The sequence below is a fragment of the Balaenoptera acutorostrata genome, chromosome 6, assembly GCF_949987535.1.
Source record: "Balaenoptera acutorostrata chromosome 6, mBalAcu1.1, whole genome shotgun sequence".
NCBI lineage: Eukaryota > Metazoa > Chordata > Mammalia > Artiodactyla > Balaenopteridae > Balaenoptera > Balaenoptera acutorostrata.
Window position 1 is genome coordinate 101,013,908 of NC_080069.1, and position 19,719 is coordinate 101,033,626.

Below are 19,719 nucleotides of genomic sequence, written 5' to 3' on the forward strand. Positions count from 1 at the left end.
CATCCTCGAAATTCACTTCAGTGTCTTAAAATCAAAATTGGTTGATAATTCACTCTTCTCGTGGTGTTTGCAGACACCTGAAGGAAACCCAGCTTGTCTGAGTTGAGTGGCCATGCCTACTGGCAGTGCCCTGACACAGTTTTAACTGGCAGTGATATGGAGTCGAAGCGGCACGATGCCGGGTGTTCTGCTTCACCCCATCCCTGACCAGTACTGGAGCCTCAGGCTTCAGCAGTTATGACTCTTTCCTAAGGGCTGAGACGGGGACAAGGAAGAGTCACCTGGGGTGCTTGTTAAGCATTCAGCTTCTGGCTTCCTTGGAGAATCTGGTTCAGCTGGGCTGGGACGGGACTCAGGCATGTGTATGGTTAATAAGCTCCCCAGGTGATTCTTACTAAGGAGGCTGAGCAAACACTGGGCTGGATGGTCATTCATCAGGGGTAGTGTAAGATTCCTTTTAAGTAGAACTCTGGTTCCAATTGGTGCTTCTCATACCTCAGAATCTGCAGTGGTGCTCATTAAAGCTCACACTCCTGCATTCCCGTTCTCCAGATACTCTAATTATGCAGGTCTTAAAAAGGTCCCTTGTTGATTTTATGTAGGGACCATTGGTAGAAATGAAATCCATTATGCTTCCCAAGTCTCAAGCTTCTGTGTGTATGATTCTTATTCCTGTAGGACCGGAGTACTTCCCAGAATGCTTAAACTTAATAAAAGATAAAACCTTGTATAACGAAGCTCTGAAGTTATATCCACCAAACTCGCAGCAGTACAAGGTGTGTAGCATGTGAAATGAGGCTCTCCTGATTTTGCTTTGTGCTTTAGTTGGAAAAGGATGAGGCTCCTGAGTCCCTGACACTGTCCTTGGTTTCAAGGTTTATTATCTTCAGACTAATTAGCCTCATCTTGAACTTCTTATCTGGGAGAAAGGCCCTGACCTGTTCCTCTTCTGAAGAACTTGCCCAGGCTAGAAACCTAGGCGTTGTCTCTGGATCCTCCTCGGGAATACCAGGGCAGCTTCCATCCTGCCCCTCCTCCAGCCGAACCTCACGATCATCCTGAACAGTGCTGATCTTTCCCATATATTTCTGCATAAAGTTTGGTTCATTTGTTTGAACAAACATGTGTTTAGCTTTTCTCATATGCAGATACTTTGCTTATCCGCTAAATGTATTATAATTCTTACAACAACCTGGTAGGTGTTGTGCACAACTTTCAAATGAGGAGCCACCTTGCCTGAGGCCCTGGGACGTGAGGGGGCCGACCTGGGATATGCAGCCCGTGCCATCATCACCACCATTTTCAGTTTGTCCACAAATTGCACACGTCTTTCTGTGATCTGGCCCCTGCCTGCTTCTTTAGCATCAGCTGCCTCTGCCAGCCCTCTACCTCCCCTTCCTTTAGCCCTCCTGTCCTTCTAAACTCTCGGGTCTCCTCTGCCAGAAAGCCGTTCCTGGCTGAGGTGCCAAACACTGAGCTCCCAGAGCACCTTGATCTTACCTTGGGGATGGCATTTATCAATCTGCTATTTACTGATTTATTGCCCCACCAGGCTGTGGGTTTCCTTAATGGCAGGGACCCCGTGTTACGTCCCTCTGTTTCTCTGCCTAATACTGAGCCTGGGGAATAGAGAATTTGGCCAAAGCCTGCCTCTTTGCTCTCATTTGCCTTATCTGTTCATCTCCTGTGCTCTCTGTGCTTCAGTCATACCAGCCTTCTTGTTATTCTTTCCTGTGCGTTCCATACCCATTCCTGCCCGATGGCCATGGTGCTTTCTGTGCTCTTGGCGTGGAATACTGTCCGTAACTCTTCACATGGCTTCTTCTCCTCACAGCCCTCTGAAATAGCACTCCCATCGCCCTGTCCCTTTACCACTATCTGCCATTATGCTGTCGACCATAGTGTGTTTGTAAGTCCGTACTCTTTCCCCACAAGAGCAGGAACTTGGGAGTGGTTCTTGTTACTGTTTATTTTTTGTGTTTGTTTTTGCTTTGTTTGGCTTTATTTTTCGCTTTGCTGTGTTACTCCCACTGCCCTGAATAGTACTCGGTAATCATTTGTGGGATGAATGCGTGGCACGTCCTCAGTAAGGTTTTGAATGGAAGACAGATTGAATTCACTGGTCATCCACAGGGGTTTGTAAGTCATTCCAGGGAGATTCAAGTATAATGACCGAGGCAGCCTACCTTGGAGATTTTAAGAACAGTTATCACCTCTCCTCACCAACCCTTTGTCTCTTCCTGTCCCAGGACATCAGCATTGCTTACGGGGAACACCTGCTGCAGGAGCACCTCTGTGAGCCAGCAGGGCTCGTGTTTGCCCGCTGTGGTGCCCACGAGAAAGCTCTCAGTGCCTTTCTGGCTTGTGGCAGTTGGCAGCAAGCTCTCTGTGTGGCAGCCCAGCTTCACTTGACCAAAGACCAGCTGGCTGGCCTGGGCAGAACTCTGGCAGGTAAACACGCCATTAGGTTCTCCCAGATAACTTCTCTAATGGCCTTTTGTCTCTGTGGTTTTGTTTGGCAGTTTTGCAGACACGTGTCAGGTGGCAGCATGCCTTGGTGCACTGTCATGTGCACTGGTAAAGGTTAATTTGGAATGGCTTACTAGGTAGAGTAAAAGCTGAACTGCTACGAGAGTTCCCCAAATACAGTGGCACGATAAAGAAAGCACTTTACTTGTTTCTCTCATGGCACTGACAAGTCCTCCCGTGGTGCGGATCTGCCATCTCTTAGGCAGAGAGTTGAAGGTGGATTTTCTCCACATCTGTATTCCAGTCCTCGGGAAGGGGAAAAGCTGGAATCGTGAGAGAACACTCAAAGTTGGAAATGACCTAGCTGACACTTTTCTCTACCTCATTCACCAAACTCACATTTGACAGGTACACCTAGTACAGTGTAGCTGGGTAGCAATGTGCCCTGTGAGAATGTAAAGATGAATTTTGGGGTGGGACCGTTCAAATATAGACAGTAGATCATTGGAAACCATAATAGCAATGTTCAGAAAATGAAGCCAAATGTATAAGCAGTGTGAAAGCAAAGGCAGTTTAGCTGTATCAGGATCTAGGGATTGACTGAACCGGAGGTGAGGTTATTCCACAGTCTGATTTCTCAGAGTGGAGTGGCATTCCCAGAGTGCCTGGGAGAAGAGACGGGTGGGGCTCTGGCCCTCTCAGCTGTGCTTGAAGTGAGTGAGTGGCTGGTATATTTTCCCCCTACCTTTTCAAGAGTCTTGTAAATATTGTTATGATCTCCCCATAAAAAGCAGTCCTGAAAAAATATCCAAACTATATCCTGTTAAATGTATGTACATATTCTCTTTAGTAAATTCACATTGTTTTTTTTCCTTTGGGATTATAAAAATGTGTGAGATTATCACTTTTCTTTTTCTGGCATTTTCTGGTTATTAGATCTGTGGACTCTTCTATAAGCCCTTTCAATTTCCAAGCTGAACTCTTTTTACAAGTATCGAGAAGTCCTTATTTGAGTCTTATTAACTCTTCATTCTGGCTCTGTTGATACTTCTGCTCTAGAAACTTGTTATTTGTAGTTTAGATTTTCTAGTTCTGTTCTTGGTGTGTGTTATCTTCTCTTACATTCTTTTCAACTCTTAGCTTGCTGTTTGTCATGCCTTATAATGGAGTGCACCTAGTTCTCCCAGATGCTTAGCAGAAAAAGGTGGAGAAGACAGTGGTCAAAGATTTTTGAGAAATGTTACAAGGTGGAGTCACTTCATGTGTACATTTAACTTAGGCAGTTTACACAAGTCACCAAAAGAAAGAAAAGATAGCTATTTAAACAGTGGAGGTGACTCTTCCTGGTTTTGTCAGTGATAATATGCCCTGGAGTTAGCATGAAATGGGAGACGTGACTCTGCCAGCCCCTTAGTTAATTAGTTAACTCTGGGTTCTGTGTGCCTCTCATAGTGTAATTATCTCAACTGGTTTGAGAATGAGTCTCAGATCTGAAGATACTGCAAGACCCCTGACATAAGCCAACTACCCCCACCTAGTGCTCAACCAAAGAAACAGCAGCCTCTTCCTATTAGAGGAAAAAATGGATCAGTGAGAGATGCTAGGTCAGTTTCCCATATGTGTGCGTTTGTAAGCATTTTTCATGACTGATTTTGACTATAATCCCATGCTAAATTTTGATTGTAACTGCCATTTAAGATAGGACCCCATGGTATTCCTGCCTGTCTCTCTCATAGAAATTCACAAAGTATATAGTTTGATACACAATAAAGACATATTGATGAAGCATTTCAGCAAAAGAACGCTTATCTCTATTTTACCCAGTGCTTCACAAATGTACTTGACCTGAGAATGGTGTCTTGGTCCTGCCTTTTATGATCCTTTGAACGGTCTTGGGGAACACTCTGGAAAATGCTATTTTAAAGCAGTTCACTTTGAATGTATACTCTGTAGAGCTCAATCTCCAATTTGTAGGAGACCATTTTGATTTAAATAGTACCACCAAAAACCGTGTCAACTTGAGTTTTGGGAATACCGTTCTTAGTAAGCCGACTGTGCTCAGATGCTTATTGTCTTTGCAGGAAAGCTAGCTGAGCAGAGGAAGCACGGCGACGCAGCCACAGTTTTGGAACAGTACGCCCAGGTAAACTCAGTGCCTCCTGTCCACACCCCCTCCCCACCCCCAATCAACAAGCAAGGGCTTCCCACTCGTACCTTAGTGATCATGAAACTTAAAGGAACTGTGGGTATTTAGGAAATCCAGAGATAGTATTTCCCCTGAGGGTCTCCCATCTTGCTGACTTGACTTGGAAATCTAAATTCAGTATATCTCTAAGTAATTAGACTTGCTGTGAGGTAGAATACCAAAGAACTCTATTATAATATGCACTAGTGGCTTGACCTTGGTAGAGAGTATAAATTAAATCTGAAGGAAGTTATACCTTTTATATTAACTTGCCAAAGTAGAAACGATGAGAAAAGACCGTTCTCAACCAAAGTGATGGAGCGTTACACCCTTTTTTGGCTTTCATTCCCGTTCTTTCTGTTGGAAACGTCTCTTTTACCTCAGGCAGCTTGATGGGTTCCAGTTTTCCACCAGATTATAAAGATAAGTACCTACACCAGCTTTTGATAGAATTCTAGGATTTATTATGAAAATAATAAAGCCTATGCACTGTCACAGACTTATTAACAGGACACAGGTACACAATTAATACCAGGGATTCCTGCCTTCTAGGGTTTTGGCCTTTGATGAAAAAGTGTTTGTTACAGTTGTCACTAGTGGGCACACCTGCATAACAAAATTGTGCTTTTAAAATACTTCATTGTCTTTCATGTAATAAGAGTGAGTGAAAGAAGGTAACTAAAATGTGATATCATTAGATCCTGGAAAGAAAGTATGTTGGGTGATTGAGCTGAAAACATGAAGATATATCCTACCTAAGATGGTTAATTAAATGGATAAGATGCCTGCTTTTGATTTCTAACATTTCTTTTTGATTCTTTCTTAGAATTTCCAACTCTCTGCTTACATGACCCATCTGTTCTTGCACGTTGTCTGTTTTTTCCATTAGAGGTGTTATCATATTTATTATACTGATTTTAAGTTCCCAGCCTCACAATCTCAACATCCCTGCCATATCAGAGTCGTATTCTGATGCTTGCTCTGACTCTTCAAACTGTTTTTTAATCCCTTTTGCGTGCCTTGTAATTTTCTGTCAAAAGCCTGATGTGTGTGATATACTGGGAAAAGCAAATTTGATAAATAGGTCTTTAGTGATATGGTGATGAGGCTGGGGGTTGGGTAGGAGAAGTGTTCTGTAGTCGTGTGATTAGCTGGCAGTCTTTAAGTGAGCATGTACCTCAACTGTGAACTTCACCAGTGCTTCTCAGTTTGTTTTCACTCATTAGGTAGGACAGGAAGGTTAGAGGGGGCTGGAGTTGGGTATTTCTCTGCCTCCACATTGGTTAGGCCCTGGTAAAACCTACTTCGATTAGGCTCTGCCAAAATCATTTGAGTGCAGGTCTTGTTAAGAAGATCAGTATTTTCAAATGTCTGCTTTTCCCTTGCCCCTGCTGGAAGTACATAGTCACTGTGAGAAGTTCTGGTAGGGCTTCTAGAGGTAAAAACTCACAAAAGTGTAGGAATCTCCCTAAGTATGGATCCCTATAGAGTTTTGAACTCTTGGCCTTGTGTACAGTGAGTGATATTAGCTGGAGAAATTCAGTCTTTCACCCTAAGTGTGATGTTTGCTAGCTTTTTTGTGAGTTTAATAGGTGTGAGAAACTGGGAGGGCTGTTGTTGGAGTTGGCAAACTATAGCCTGTGGGCCAAATCTCGTTGGCCACCTGTTTTGTAAATAAAGTTTTATTGGAACATAGCCCCACCATTTGTTTACCCATTGTCTGTGGCTGCTTTTGCACTTAAAACCACAGAGTTGAAGAGTTGTGACAGAGACAGTCTGGAAGAAAGTCCCAGAAAGCCTAAAATATTAACTCTCTAGCCTTTTACAGAAAAAATTTGCCAATCCTAGCTCACTTGTGTTGAGGAAATTCCCTTTTATTTCTGGTTCTGAGAGTTTTTATCATGAACGGATATTGAATTTTGCTGACTGCCTCTTAAACTAAGATGTTTTCTGTTTTGTTTTTAGACCAGTGATAGGGTGAATTGTATTGATGTTTTCTTTTTTTTAATTGAAGGATAATAGTTTATTTACAATGTTGTGTTAATTTCTGCTATACAGCAAAGTGATTCGGCTGTACATATATATACATTCGTTTTTATATATTATATATTATTTTCCATTATGGTTTATCATAGGATACTGAATATATACTTCTCTGGGCTGTACAGTAGGACCTTGTTGTTTATCCATTCCATATATGATAGCTTACATCTGCTCACCCCAACCTCCCACTCGATCCCTCCCCCACCCTCTTCCCCCTTGGAAATAAGTCTGTTCTCTATGAGTGTGAGTCTGTTTCTGTTTCGTACATAGGTTCATTTGTGTCATATTTTAGACTCCACATATAAGTGACATCATGTGGTATTTGTCTTTCAGACTTTCTTCACTTAGTATGATAATCTCTTGTTGCTGCAAATACCATTGTTCTTTTACATGGCTGAGTAGCATTCCACTGTATATATGTACCACATCTTCTTTATCCATTCATCAGTTGGTGATGGACATTAAGACTGTTTCCATGTCCTGGCTATTGTGAATAGTGCTGCTATGAACATAGGGGTACATGTATCTTTTTGGATTACAGTTTTGTCTGGATATATGCCCAGGAGTGGGATTGCTGGCTCATATGGTAATTCTATTTTTAGTTTTCTGAGGAACCTTCATACTGTTTTCCATAGCAGCCGCACCAACTTACATTCCCATCAGTGGTGTAGGAGGGTTCCCTTTTCTCCACATCCTCTCCAGCATTTGTTATTTTATAGTTTTTAATGATGGCTATTCTGACCTGTGTGAGGTGGTACGTTATTGTAGTTTTGATTTGCATTTCTCTAATAATGAATGATGTTGAGCATCTTTCCATGTGCCTATTGGCCATCTGTATGTATTCTTTAGAGAAATGTCTATGTCTTCTGCCCATTTTTTGATTGGGTTGTTTGTTTTTTTGTTGTTGAGTTGTATGAGCTGTTTATATATTTTGGAAATTAAGCCCTTGTCCGTCACATCATTTGCAAATATTTTCTGCCATTCCATATGTTGTTTTTTCGTTTTGTTTAGGGTTTCCTTTGCTGTGCAAAAGCTTGTAAGTTTGACAAGGTCCCATTTGTTTATTTTTGTTTTTATTTCCATTGCCTTCGAAGAGTGACCTAAGAAAACATTGGTACGATTTATGTCAGAGAATGTTTTGCCTGGGATCTCTTCTAGGAGTTTTATGGTGTCATGTCTTATGTTTAAGTCTTTAAGCCGTTTTGAGGTTATTTTGTGTAGGGTGTGTTTCAACTTCATCAATGTACATGTGGCTGTCCAACTTTTCTGACACCACTTGCTAAAGAGACTTTTTCACATTATATATTTTTGACTTTTTTGTCGAAGATTGACGGTAGTTGTGTGTATTTATTTCTGGGCTATGTATTCCGTTCCATTGATCCATTTGTCTGTTTTTGTGCCAATACCATGCTGATTTGATTTCTGTAGTATGTCTGAAGTCTGAGAAGGTTATGCCTCCTGCTTTGTTCTTTTTCCTCAGGATTGCTTTGGTAATTCTGGGTCTTTTGTGGTTCCATATAAATTTTACAATTATTTGTTCTAGTTCTGTGAAAGATGCCATGGGTCATTTGATAGGGATTGCATTAAATCTGTAGATTGCTTTCAGTAGTATGGCCATTTTAACAATACTAATTCTTTCAATCCAAGAGCATGGGATTTCTTTCCATATCTTTGAGTCATCTTCAGATATCTTTCTTAATGTTTTATAGTTCTTAGCATATAAGTGTTTCACCTCCTTGGTCAGGTTTATTCCAAAGTATTTTATTTTGGGGGCTGTGATTTTGAAAGATATTGTTTTTTTACATTTTCTTTCTGATATTTCATTGTTAGTGTAAAGAAATGCAGCTGATTTCTGTATGTTAATCTTGTATCCTGCTACCTTGCTGAATTCGTTTATCAGTTCTAGTAGTTTTTGTGGGGTGTATTTAGGGTTTTCTATATATAGGATCATGTTATGTGCATATAATGACAGTTTTACCTCTTCCCTTCCAATTTAGATACCTTTTATTTCTTATTGTCTGATTGCTGTGGTTAGGCCTTTCAATACGATGGTGAATAGAAATGGTGTGAGTGGGCATCCTTGTCTAGTTCCAGATTTTAGCAGGAAGCCTTTCAGCTTTTCACCATTGAGTATTATATTGCCTGTGGGTTTGTCATAAATAGCTTTTATTATGTTGAGATATGTTCCCTCTGTACCCACTTTGGAAAGGGGTTTTAACATGAATGGATGTTGAATTTTGTCAAATGCTTTTTCTGCATCTATTGAGATGGTCGTGTGGTTTTTGTCTTGCCTTTTGTTGATGTGGTGTATCACACTGATTGACTTGTGTACGTTGAACCATCCATGGGAACTTGGGATGAATCTCACTTGGTCGTGGTGTATGATCTTTTTTATGTGTTGTTGGATTCAGTTTGCTAACACTTTGTTGAGAATTTCTGCCTCTGTATTCATCAAAGATATTGGCCTGAAATTTTCTTTTTTGGTGGTGTCTTTGTCCAGTTTTGGTAGCAGGATGATGGCAGCTTCATAGAATGTCTTTGAGAGTGTTCCACACTCTTCAGTTTTTTGGAAGAGTTTGAGAAGGATCGGTATAAGTTCTTCTTTTTATGTTTGGTAGAATTCACCTGTGAAGCCATCTGGTCCTGGACTTTTGTTTGTAGGGAGTTTTTTAAATTACAGACTGTATTTCACCTCTAGTGATTGGTTTTTCAAATTGTCTGTTTCTTCTTGATTCAGTTTTGGTGGGTTCTATGTTTCTAGAAACTTGTCCGTTTCTTCTAGATGGTCAATTTGTTGGCATATAATTGTTCATAGTATTCCCTTATGGTTTTTTGTATTTGTGCAGTATCAGTTGTCATGTCTCTTTTTTCATTTCTTATTTTGTTTATTTGGGTTCTCTCTCTTTTCTTCTTGGTGAGTCTCGCCAGAGGCTTGTCAATCTTGTTTACCCTTTAAAAGAACAAGCTCTTTGTTTTATTGATTTTTTTCTATTGTTTTTTAAATCTATTTTATTTCCTCCCTGATTTTTATTAATTCCTTCCTTCTGCTGACTTCATGTAATTCATGTATTACTTCATGAATTACTTTTTGTAATTCTTTTATTTGTTCTTCTTTTTGTAACTCTTTTAAGTGGTTGGTTAGGTTGTTTATTTGAGATTTTTCTTGTTTTTATTTATTTATTTATTTATTTATTTTTGTTTTGTGTTGGGTCTTCGTTTCTGTGCGAGGGTTTTCTCTAGTTGCGGCAAGTGGGGGCCACTTTTCATTGCGGTGCGCGGGGCTCTCACTATCGCGGCCTCTCTTGTTGCGGAGCGCAGGCTCCAGACGCGCAGGCTCAGTAGTTGTGGCTCACGGGCCCAGTTGCTCCGCGGCATGTGGGATCCTCCCAGGCCAGGGCTCGAACCCGTGTGCCCTGCACCGGCAGGCAGACTCTCAACCACTGCGCCACCAGGGAAGCCTTTTTCTTGTTTTTTGAGTAAGGCCTGTATCACTATGAACTTCCCTCTAAGAACTGGTTTTGCTGCATCCCATAGATTTTGTATGGTTGTGTTTTCATTGTCATTTGTTTCAAGGTATTTTTTAATTTCCTCTTTGATTTCATCATTGACCTGTTGGTTTTTTAGTAGCATGTTGTCTAGTCTTCATGTATTCATTTTTTTCCTCATTTCTTTTTCTGTGGTTGATTTCTACTTTCATGCCATTGTGGTCAGAAAAGATCCTTGAGATAACGTCTATACTCTGAAATTTGTTGAGGCTTGTTTTGTGCCCTAGTATGTTGTCAGTCCTAGAGAATGTTTCATGTGCACTTGAAAAGAATGTGTATTACGGGTTTTTTTGGATGTAATGTCCTGAAAATATCAATTAAGTCTAACTGTTCTATTGTATCATTTAGGATCTCTGTTGCCTTATTGATTTTCTGTCTAGAAGATCTGTCCATTGATATGAGTTGGGTGTTAAAGTCTCCTACTATTATTGTATTCCTGTCAGTTTCTCCCTTTATGTCTGTTAGTATTTGTTTTGTGTATTTGGGTGCTCCTATATTAGGTGAATATATGTTGACGAGTGTAAAATCCTCTTCTTGTGTTGATCCTTTTACCATTATATAGTGTCCGTCTTTATCCTTCTTTATGGACTTTGTTTTAAAGTCTATTTTGTCTGATATGAGTGTTGTGACTCCCACTTTTCTTGTCATTTCTGTTTGCATGAAATATCTATTTCCATCCCCTCACTTTCAATCTCTGTGTGTTCTTTGCCCTAAAGTGGGTCTCTTGTAGGCAGGTATTATAGGCTCGTTTTTTTAATTCAGTCTGCCACTCTGTGTCTTTGATTTGGGCATTTAGTCCATTGACATTTAAGGTAATTATTGATAGATATGTATTAATTGCCTTTTTAACCTTGTTTTCCTGTTGATTTTATATTTTTTCTTTCTCCCTTTTTATCTTTTGTGGTTCGATGATTCTCTTTTGTATTATACTTATGTTCTTTTTGGTTTTTTGAATCTATTGTATATGTTTGATTTGTGGTTACCCTGTTTTTCCACTATGTTAACCCCATCCTGTATCTGCTTGCCTTAGACTGCTAGTCATATAGGCTCAAACACATTCTAGGAAATGAAAAAAAAAATCTACATTTTCTTACTCTCCTCCCCCACATTTTATGATTTTGATGTCTTCTTTTACATCTTCATGTTCATCCTTTTGCTGTTTATTGTGGTTATCATCACTTTCACAGAAATTTTTTTAAGAGCTTTTGTTTATAAGGGTTATCTGTATCAATATATATTTTTTAATCAGTCATCAGTTTTATACACATCAGTGTATACATGTCAATCCCAATCGCCCAATTCAGCACACCACCATCCCCACCCCACCGCGGTTTTCCCCCCTTGGTATCCATACGTTTGTTCTCTACATCTTTGTCTCAACTTCTGCCCTGCAAACTGGTTCATCTATACCATTTTTCTAGGTTCCACATACATGCGTTAATATACGATATTTGTTTTTCTCTTTCTGACTTACTTCACTCTGTATGACAGTCTCTAGATCCATCCACGTCTCAACAAATGACTGAATTTCGTTCCTTTTTATGGCTGAGTAATATTCCATTGTATATATGTACCACAACTTCTTTATCCATTCGTCTGTCGATGGGCATTTAGGTTGCTTCCATGACCTGGCTATTGTAAATAGTGCTGCAATGAACATTGGGGTGCATGTGTCTTTTTGAATTACGGTTTTCTCTGGGTATATGCCCAGTAGTGGGATTGCTGGATCATATGGTAATTCTATTTTTAGTTTTTTAAGGAACCTCCATATTGTTCTCCATAGTGGCTGTCTCAATTTACATTCCCACCAACAGTGCAAGAGGGTTCCCTTTTCTCCACACCCTCTCCAGCATTTGTTGTTTGTAGATTTTCTGATGATGCCCATTCTAACTGGTGTGAGGTGATACCTCATTGTAGTTTTCATTTGCATTTCTCTAATAATTAGTGATGTTGAGCAGCTTTTCATGTGTTTTGTGGCCATCTGTATGTCTTCTTTGGAGAAATGTCTATTTAGGCCTTCTGCCCATTTTTGGATTGGGGTGTTTGTTTCTTTAATATTGAGCTGCATGAGCTGTTTATATATTTTGGAGATTAATCCTTTGTCCGTTGATTCGTTTGCAAATATTTTCTCCCATTCTGAGGGTTGTCTTTTCGTCTTGTTTATGGTTTCCTTTGCTGTGCAAAAGCTTTTAAGTTTCATTAGGTCCCATTTGTTTATTTTTGTTTTCATTTCCATTACTCTAGGAGGTGGATCAAAAAAGATCTTGCTGTGATTTATGTCAAAAAGTGTTCTTCCTATGTTTTCCTCTAAGAGTTTTATAGTGTCTGGTCTTACATTTAGGTCTCGAATCCATTTTGAGTTTATTTTTGTGTATGGTGTTAGGGAGTGTTCTAATTTCCTTCTTTTACATGTAGCTGTCCAGTTTTCCCAGCACCACTTATTGAAGAGACTGTCTTTTCTCCATTGTATATCTTTGCCTCCTTTGTCATAGATTAGTTGACCATAGGTGCATGGGTTTATCTCTGGGCTTTCTATCTTGTTCCATTGATCTATGTTTCTGTTTTTGTGCCAGTACCATAATGTCTTGATTATTGTAGCTTTGTAGTATAGTCTGAAGTCAGGGAGTCTGATTACTCCAGCTCCGTTTTTTTCCCTCAAGACTGCTTTGGCTATTCGGGGTCTTCTGTGTCTCCATACAAATTTTAAGATGATTTGTTCTAGTTCCATAAAAAATGCCATTGGTAATTTGATAGGGATTGCACTGAATCTGTAGATTGCTTTGGGTAGTACAGTCATTTTCACAATGTTGATTCTTCCAATCCAAGAACATGGTATATCTCTCCATCTGTTGGTATCATCTTTAATTTCTTTCATGAGTGTCTTATAGTTTTCTGCATACAGGTCTTTTGTCTCCCTAGGTAGGTTTATTCCTAGGTATTTTATTCTTTTTCTTGCAATGGTAAATGGGAATGTTTCCTTAATTTCTCTTTCATATTTTTCATCATTAGTGTATAGGAATGCGAGAGATTTCTGTGCATTAATTTTGTATCCTGCAACTTTACCAAATTCATTGATTAGCTCTAGTAGTTTTCTGGTGGCAGTTTTAGGATTCTCTATGTATAGTATCATGTCATCTGCAAACAGTGACAGTTTTACTTCTTCTGTTCCAATTTGTATTCCTTTTATTTCTTTTTCTTCTCTTATTGCCATGGCTAGGACTTCCAAAACTATGTTGAATAATAGTGGTGAGAGTGAACATGCTTGTCTCGTTCCTGATCTTAGAGGAAATGCTTTCAGTTTTTCACCATTGAGAATGATGTTTGCTGTGGGTTGGTCGTATATGGCCTTTATTATGTTGAGGTAGGTTCCCTCTATGCCCACTTTCTGGAGAGCTTTTATCATAAATGGGTGTTGAATTTTGTCAAAAGCTTTTTCTGCATCTATTGAGATGATCACATGGTTTTTATTCTTCAGTTTGTTAATATGGTGTATCACATTGATTGATTTATGTATATTGAAGAATCCTTGCATCCCTGGGATAAACCCCACTTGATCGTGGTGTATGATCCTTTTAATGTGTTGTTGGATTCTGTTTGCTAGTATTTTGTTGAGGATTTTTGCATCTATATTCATCAGTGATATTGGTCTGTAATTTTCTTTTTTTGTAGTATCTTTGTCTGGTTTTGGCATCAGGGTGATGGTAGCCTCATAGAATGAGTTTGGAAGTGTTCCTTCCTCTGCAATTTTTTGGAGGAGTTTGAGAAGGATGGTTGTTAGCTCTTCTCTAAATGTTTGATAGAATTCACCTGTGAAGCCATCTGGTCCTGGACTTTTGTTTGTTGGAAGATTTTTAAGCACAGTTTCAATTTCATTCCTTGTGATTGGTCTGTTCTTATTCTCTATTTCTTCCTGGTTCAGTCTTGGAAGGTTATACCTTTCTAAGAATTTGTCCATTTCTTCCAGGTTGTCCATTTTATTGGCATAGAGTTGCTTGTAGTAGTCTCTTAGGATGCTTTGTATTTCTGCAGTGTCTGTTGTAACTTCTCCTTTTTCATTTGTAATTTTATTGATTTGAGTCCTCTCCCTCTTTTTCTTGATGAGTCTGGCTAATGGCTTATCAATTTTGTTTATCTTCTCAAAGAACCAGCTTTTAGTTTTATTGATCTTTGCTATTGTTTTCTTTGTTTCTATTTCATTTATTTCCACTCTGATCTTTATGATTTCTTTCCTTCTGCCAACTTTGGGTTTTGTTTGTTCTTCTTTCTCTAGTTCCTTTAGGTGTAAGGTTAGATTGTTTACCTGAGATTTTTCATGTTTCTTTAGGTAGGCTTGTATAGCTATAAACTTCCCTCTTAGAACTGCTTTTGCTGCATCCCATAGGTTTTGGATTGTCATGTTTTCATTGTCATTTGTCTCTAGGTATTTTTTGATTTCCTCTCTGATTTCTTCAGTGATCTCTTGGTTATTTAGTAACGTATTGTTTAGTCTCCATGTGTTTGTGCTTGTCACATTTTTTCCCCTGTAATTGATTTCTAATCTCATAGTGTTGTGGTCAGAAAAGATGCTTGATATGATATCAATTTTCTTAAATTTCCTGAGGCTTGATTTGTGACCCAAGATGTGATCTATCCTGGAGAATGTTCCGTGCACACTTGAGAAGAAAGTGTAATCTGCTGTTTTTGGATGGAATGTCCTATAAATATCAATTAAAATTTATCTGGTCTATTGTGTCATTTAAAGCTTCTGTTTCCTTATTTATTTTCATTTTGGATGATCTGTCCATTGGTGTAAGTGAGGTATTAAAGTCCCCCACTATTATTGTGTTACTGTTGATTTCCTCTTTTATAGCTGTTAGCAGTTGCCTTATGTATTGAGGTGCTCCTATGTTGGGTGCATATATATTTATAATTGTTATATCTTCTTCTTGGATTGATCCCTTGATCATTATGTAGTGTCCTTCCTTGTCTCTTGTAACATTCTTTATTTTAAAGTCTATTTTATCTGATATGAGTATAGCTACTCCAGCTTTCTTTTGATTTCCATTTGCATGGAATATCTTTTTCCATCCCCTCACTTTCAGTCTGTATGTGTCCCTAGGTCTGAAGTGGGTCTCTTGTAGACAGCATATATATGGGTCTTGTTTTTGTATCCATTCAGCAAGCCTGTGTCTTTTGGTTGGAGCATTTAATCCATTCACGTTTAAGGTAATTATCGATATGTATGTTCCTATGACCATTTTCTTACCTGTTTTGGGGTTTTTTTTGTAGGTCCTTTTCTTCTCTTGTGTTTCCCACTTAGAGAAGTTCCTTTAGCATTTGTTGTAGAGCTGGTTTGGTGGTGCTGAATTCCCTTAGCTTTTGCTTGTCTGTAAAGCTTTTGATTTCTCCATCAAATCTAAATGAGATCCTTGCAGGGTAGAGTAATCTTGGTTGTAGATTCTTCCCTTTCATCACTTTAAGTATATCATGCCACTCCCTTCTGGCTTGTAGAGTTTCTGCTGAGAAATCAGCTGTTAACCTTATGGGAGTTCCCTTGTATGTTATTTGTCGTTTTCCCTTGCTGCTTTCAATAATTTTTCTTTGTCTTTAGTTTTTGCCAGTTTGATTACCGTGTGTCTCGGCATGTTTCTCCTTGGGTTTATCCTGTATGGGACTCTCTGCACTTCCTGGACTTGGGTGGCTATTTCCTTTCCCATGTTAGTTAATTTTTTTTTTTTAAATCTCTGTACTGGCTTATTTAGGTGATTTGCTTTCCAACTGTGATTTTCTCTTTCTTACATATTCTTACTTCTTTTCTATTTAGAGAAGACCTTTCAATATTTCCTTTAGGATAGGTTTAGTATTGCTGTATTCTTTTAGTTTCTGCTTGTCTGAGAAATTCTTTATCTTTCCTTCTATTCTAAATGATAATCTTGCTGGGTAGAGTATCGTAGGTTGCAGACTTTTCCCTTTCAGGACTTTGAATATGTCTTGCCCTGTTGCTGTAGAGAAATCAGCTGATAGCCTTATGGGGGTCCCCTTGTAATTAACTCTTTGTTTTTCTCTTGCTGCTTTTAGAATCCTCTCTTTATCTTTAACTTTTGCTATTTGTATTATAATGTCTTGGTGTAGGTCTATTTGGGCTTACCTTGTTTGGGACCCTCTGTGTTTCCTATACCTGGATATGTTTCCTTCTTTATGTTTGGGAAGTTTTCAGCCATAATTTCTTCAAATACATTTTCAATCCCCATTGGCATGCTTTATATTATCCCATAGGTCTCTTATATTGCTTTCATTTTCTTTTTTTTTTTTTAATTTGCCTTTCTGTCTGCTGTCCTGATTGGGTGATTTCCATTATTCTATTGATATTTTCCAGGTCACTTATTTGTTCTTGTGCATTATTTATTCTGCTGTTCATTGCTTTTAGTTCAGTTGTCATCTCAGCAAATGAGTTTTCTAATTTTTCTTGTTTACACTTTATAGTTTCTAGTTCCTTTTTTTTTTTTTTTTTACAGTACTCTGCATTTCTGTCAATAACCTTCCTTAATTCTTTCAGTATTTTCATTATCTTCTTTTTGAAATTGGTGTCTGTTTAACTGAAGAGGTCTGTTTATTTGTTCTTTCAGGGGAATTCTCTTGGTCTTAACTGTGAGTGGCTGCTCTGCTTCTTCATTTTACTTATATTTCTCTTATTCTGTAAGTTTAGGAGAAACAGTTAGCTACTCTTGTCTTGGAGGGCTATTTATATGTGGGTCCGTCCCAGTGTATCTTGTGTGGGTTTAATATTTTTGGTGTGAGGGCTGTTTTTATTTTTTATTTATTTGTTTATTTATTTGGCTGCATCAGGTCTTAGTTGTGGCATGTGGGATCTTTTATTGTGGTGCATGGGCTTCTCTCTAGTTGTGGCACGTGGGCTACAGAGCATGCAGGCTTAGTTGTCCCGTGGCATGTGGGATCTTAGTTCCCCAACCAGGGATTGAACCTACATCCCCTGCATTGGAAGGAGATTCTTAACCACTGGACCACCAGGAAAGTCCCACGAGGGCTGTTTTTTTACAGATACCTGTAGCCTCTTTCCTCAGCATGTGCTGGCCATCATCCCCTTGATAGGGGGTGTGCAGATATGGGAGCTAGTGCCTGGTCCTGGGGTTCTCGGTGGCACTGGCAGATCATGTGCACCCCTGGAGCATGTGATGGGAGTAGAGGCGGCTCATGACCACTCCTGGAGTCCAGAAGGGTGGTGGTGGCAGCTGGTGATTACTCCTAAAGCCCAGAGGGCAGCCGTGGCTCATGACCGCTCCTGGAGCTCGTGTAGGCGGTGTTCTGCTGCCTGAGAGCTCCTGCAGGGAAAAAGGCTGTAGTGGCAGGTCCTGCCCCTCCCCTCACGCACTCCCCACACAATGGCACCTGGCCTCTAAAGTAGCCTAGGTTTCCTCCGTGTACACTCTCAGTTGCGGTTGCACCAGACTCTAGCCCCTTCAGGCTGTTTGCGTGTAGCCCACCCCAGTCGTCTACCTGGGTGTGATCTCTGAAGCTCGAGTTTCCACACCCAGCCCCCGCCCATACCAGAGGACATGCATCTTAGGCTGGAGAGTGCAGGGCGGTGGCACTGTTTGTCTCTCCATTCTAGCTGCTGCAAACCAGTTGCTGCGTTCTCCTCCCAGGCTCCAAAGCTCCCCCTCTGTCCCAGCTAATCTCCCCACTGGTAAGGGGACTTCCCGGGGTACAGGAACCTTTCCTCTTTCACAGATCCCTCCCAAGGGCCCAGGTCCTGTCCTGATTCCTTTCTCACTTTCTTTTTTTTTCTTTCGTCCTACCCAGTTACATGGAGATTTTCTTGCTCTTTCAGAGGTCTGAGGTCCTCTGCCAGCGTTTGGTAGATATTCTGTGAGAATTGTTCCACATGTATGTGTATTTCTGATATATTTGTGGGAGGGGGTGAGCTTCATGTCCTACTACTCCACCATCTTGATCACTCCTCTGCATTGACTTTTGAATGTTAAACCAATCTTGCATCCCTGAGTTAAACCCAACTTGGTCATAATGTATGACCTATATTGGTGGAGTCAAAAGTTTACTTGAGGCTTTTGTGCTTGTTCACAAGGAATATTGTTTTGTTTTTTTTTTTTAAAGGATTTTCTTATTTATTTATTTATTTATTTATTTATTATTTTTGGCTGTGTTGGGTCTTCGGTTCGTGCGAGGGCTTTCTCCAGTTGCGGCAAGCGGGGGCCACTCTTCATCGCGGTGCGCGGGCCTCTCTCTATCGCGGCCCCTCCCGTCGCGGGGCACAGGCTCCAGACGCGCAGGCTCAGCAATTGTGGCTCACGGGCCCAGCCGCTCCGCGGCACGTGGGATCCTCCCAGACCAGGGCTCGAACCCGCGTCCCCCGCATTAGCAGGCAGACTCCCAGCCACTGCGCCACCAGGGAAGCCCCGGAATATTGTTTTATAGTTTCCTTGTTATGTCCAGAATGTATAAAGAACTCTTACAACTCAAGAACAAAAGGACAAAACTCATTTTGTTTGAAATGGCCAAAAGACTTGAATAGATATTTCTCCAAAGAAGATATACAGATGGCCATTAACCACATGAAGAGGTGTTCAACGTCATTGTTCATTAAGGAAATGCAAATCAAAACCACAGTGAGCTATCACTTCATACCCACTAGAATTGTTTTAATCAAAAGAATGAAAAATAAGTGTTGTCAAAGATGTGGAGAAATAGGAACCCTTGTATATTGCTAGTGGGAATGTAAAATGGTGCAGCTGCTATGGAAAAGAGTTTGGTGGTTCCTCAAAAAGTTAAGCATAGCATTACCATATGATTCAGCAGTTCCACCCCTAAATATATACTCAAGAGAAATGGAAACATATGTCCACAAAGGAACTTGTACACAAATGTTTATATTTATAGAGCATTATAATAGCCAAAAGGTGGAAACAACCCAAATGTCCATCAATGACAGATGAACAGATAAATAAATTGTGATATATGCACACATGCACAGACAGACACACACACACACACACAGGAATATTATTCAGTCATAAAAAATGAAAACTTGATGCATGCTACAACTTAGATGAAACTTGAAAACATTATGCTGAGTGAAATAAGTCACATAAAAGGACAAATATTATATGATTCTACTTACATGAAGTAACTAGAGTAGTCAAATTCATCTGGACAGAAAGTATAACGATGGTTGCTAGAGGCTGGGGGTAGGGGAACATGGGGATTTACTGTTCAATGGATATAGAATTTCAGTTTTGCAAGATAAAAAAAGTTTTGGAGACTGATGGTGGTGATGGTTTCACAACAGTGTGAATTCGCTTAATGCCACTGAACTGTACAGTAAATGGTTAAAAGGGTAAATTTTATATTAAATTTTACTACAATCAAAAAAAATAAGAGGAAAGAAAGGAACAAAGAACTGGTAGATGGTACAACTTGGACGAATCTTAAAAACATATGCTAAGTGAAATAAGTCAGACA

At 39.7% G+C, this 19,719-nt stretch overlaps 1 protein-coding gene across 1 annotated transcript in view; it reads left to right on the forward strand.

The window, feature by feature from the left end:
* ELP1 (elongator acetyltransferase complex subunit 1) overlaps positions 1 to 19,719 on the forward strand; it is a 67,808-nt gene that overhangs the window by 34,743 nt on the left and 13,346 nt on the right. The window contains exons 27-29 of the mRNA XM_057549235.1: positions 679 to 776; positions 2,250 to 2,451; positions 4,551 to 4,612. Coding sequence (XP_057405218.1) covers positions 679 to 776; positions 2,250 to 2,451; positions 4,551 to 4,612 — 362 coding nt within the window. The remainder of the gene's footprint in view (positions 1 to 678; positions 777 to 2,249; positions 2,452 to 4,550; positions 4,613 to 19,719) is intronic.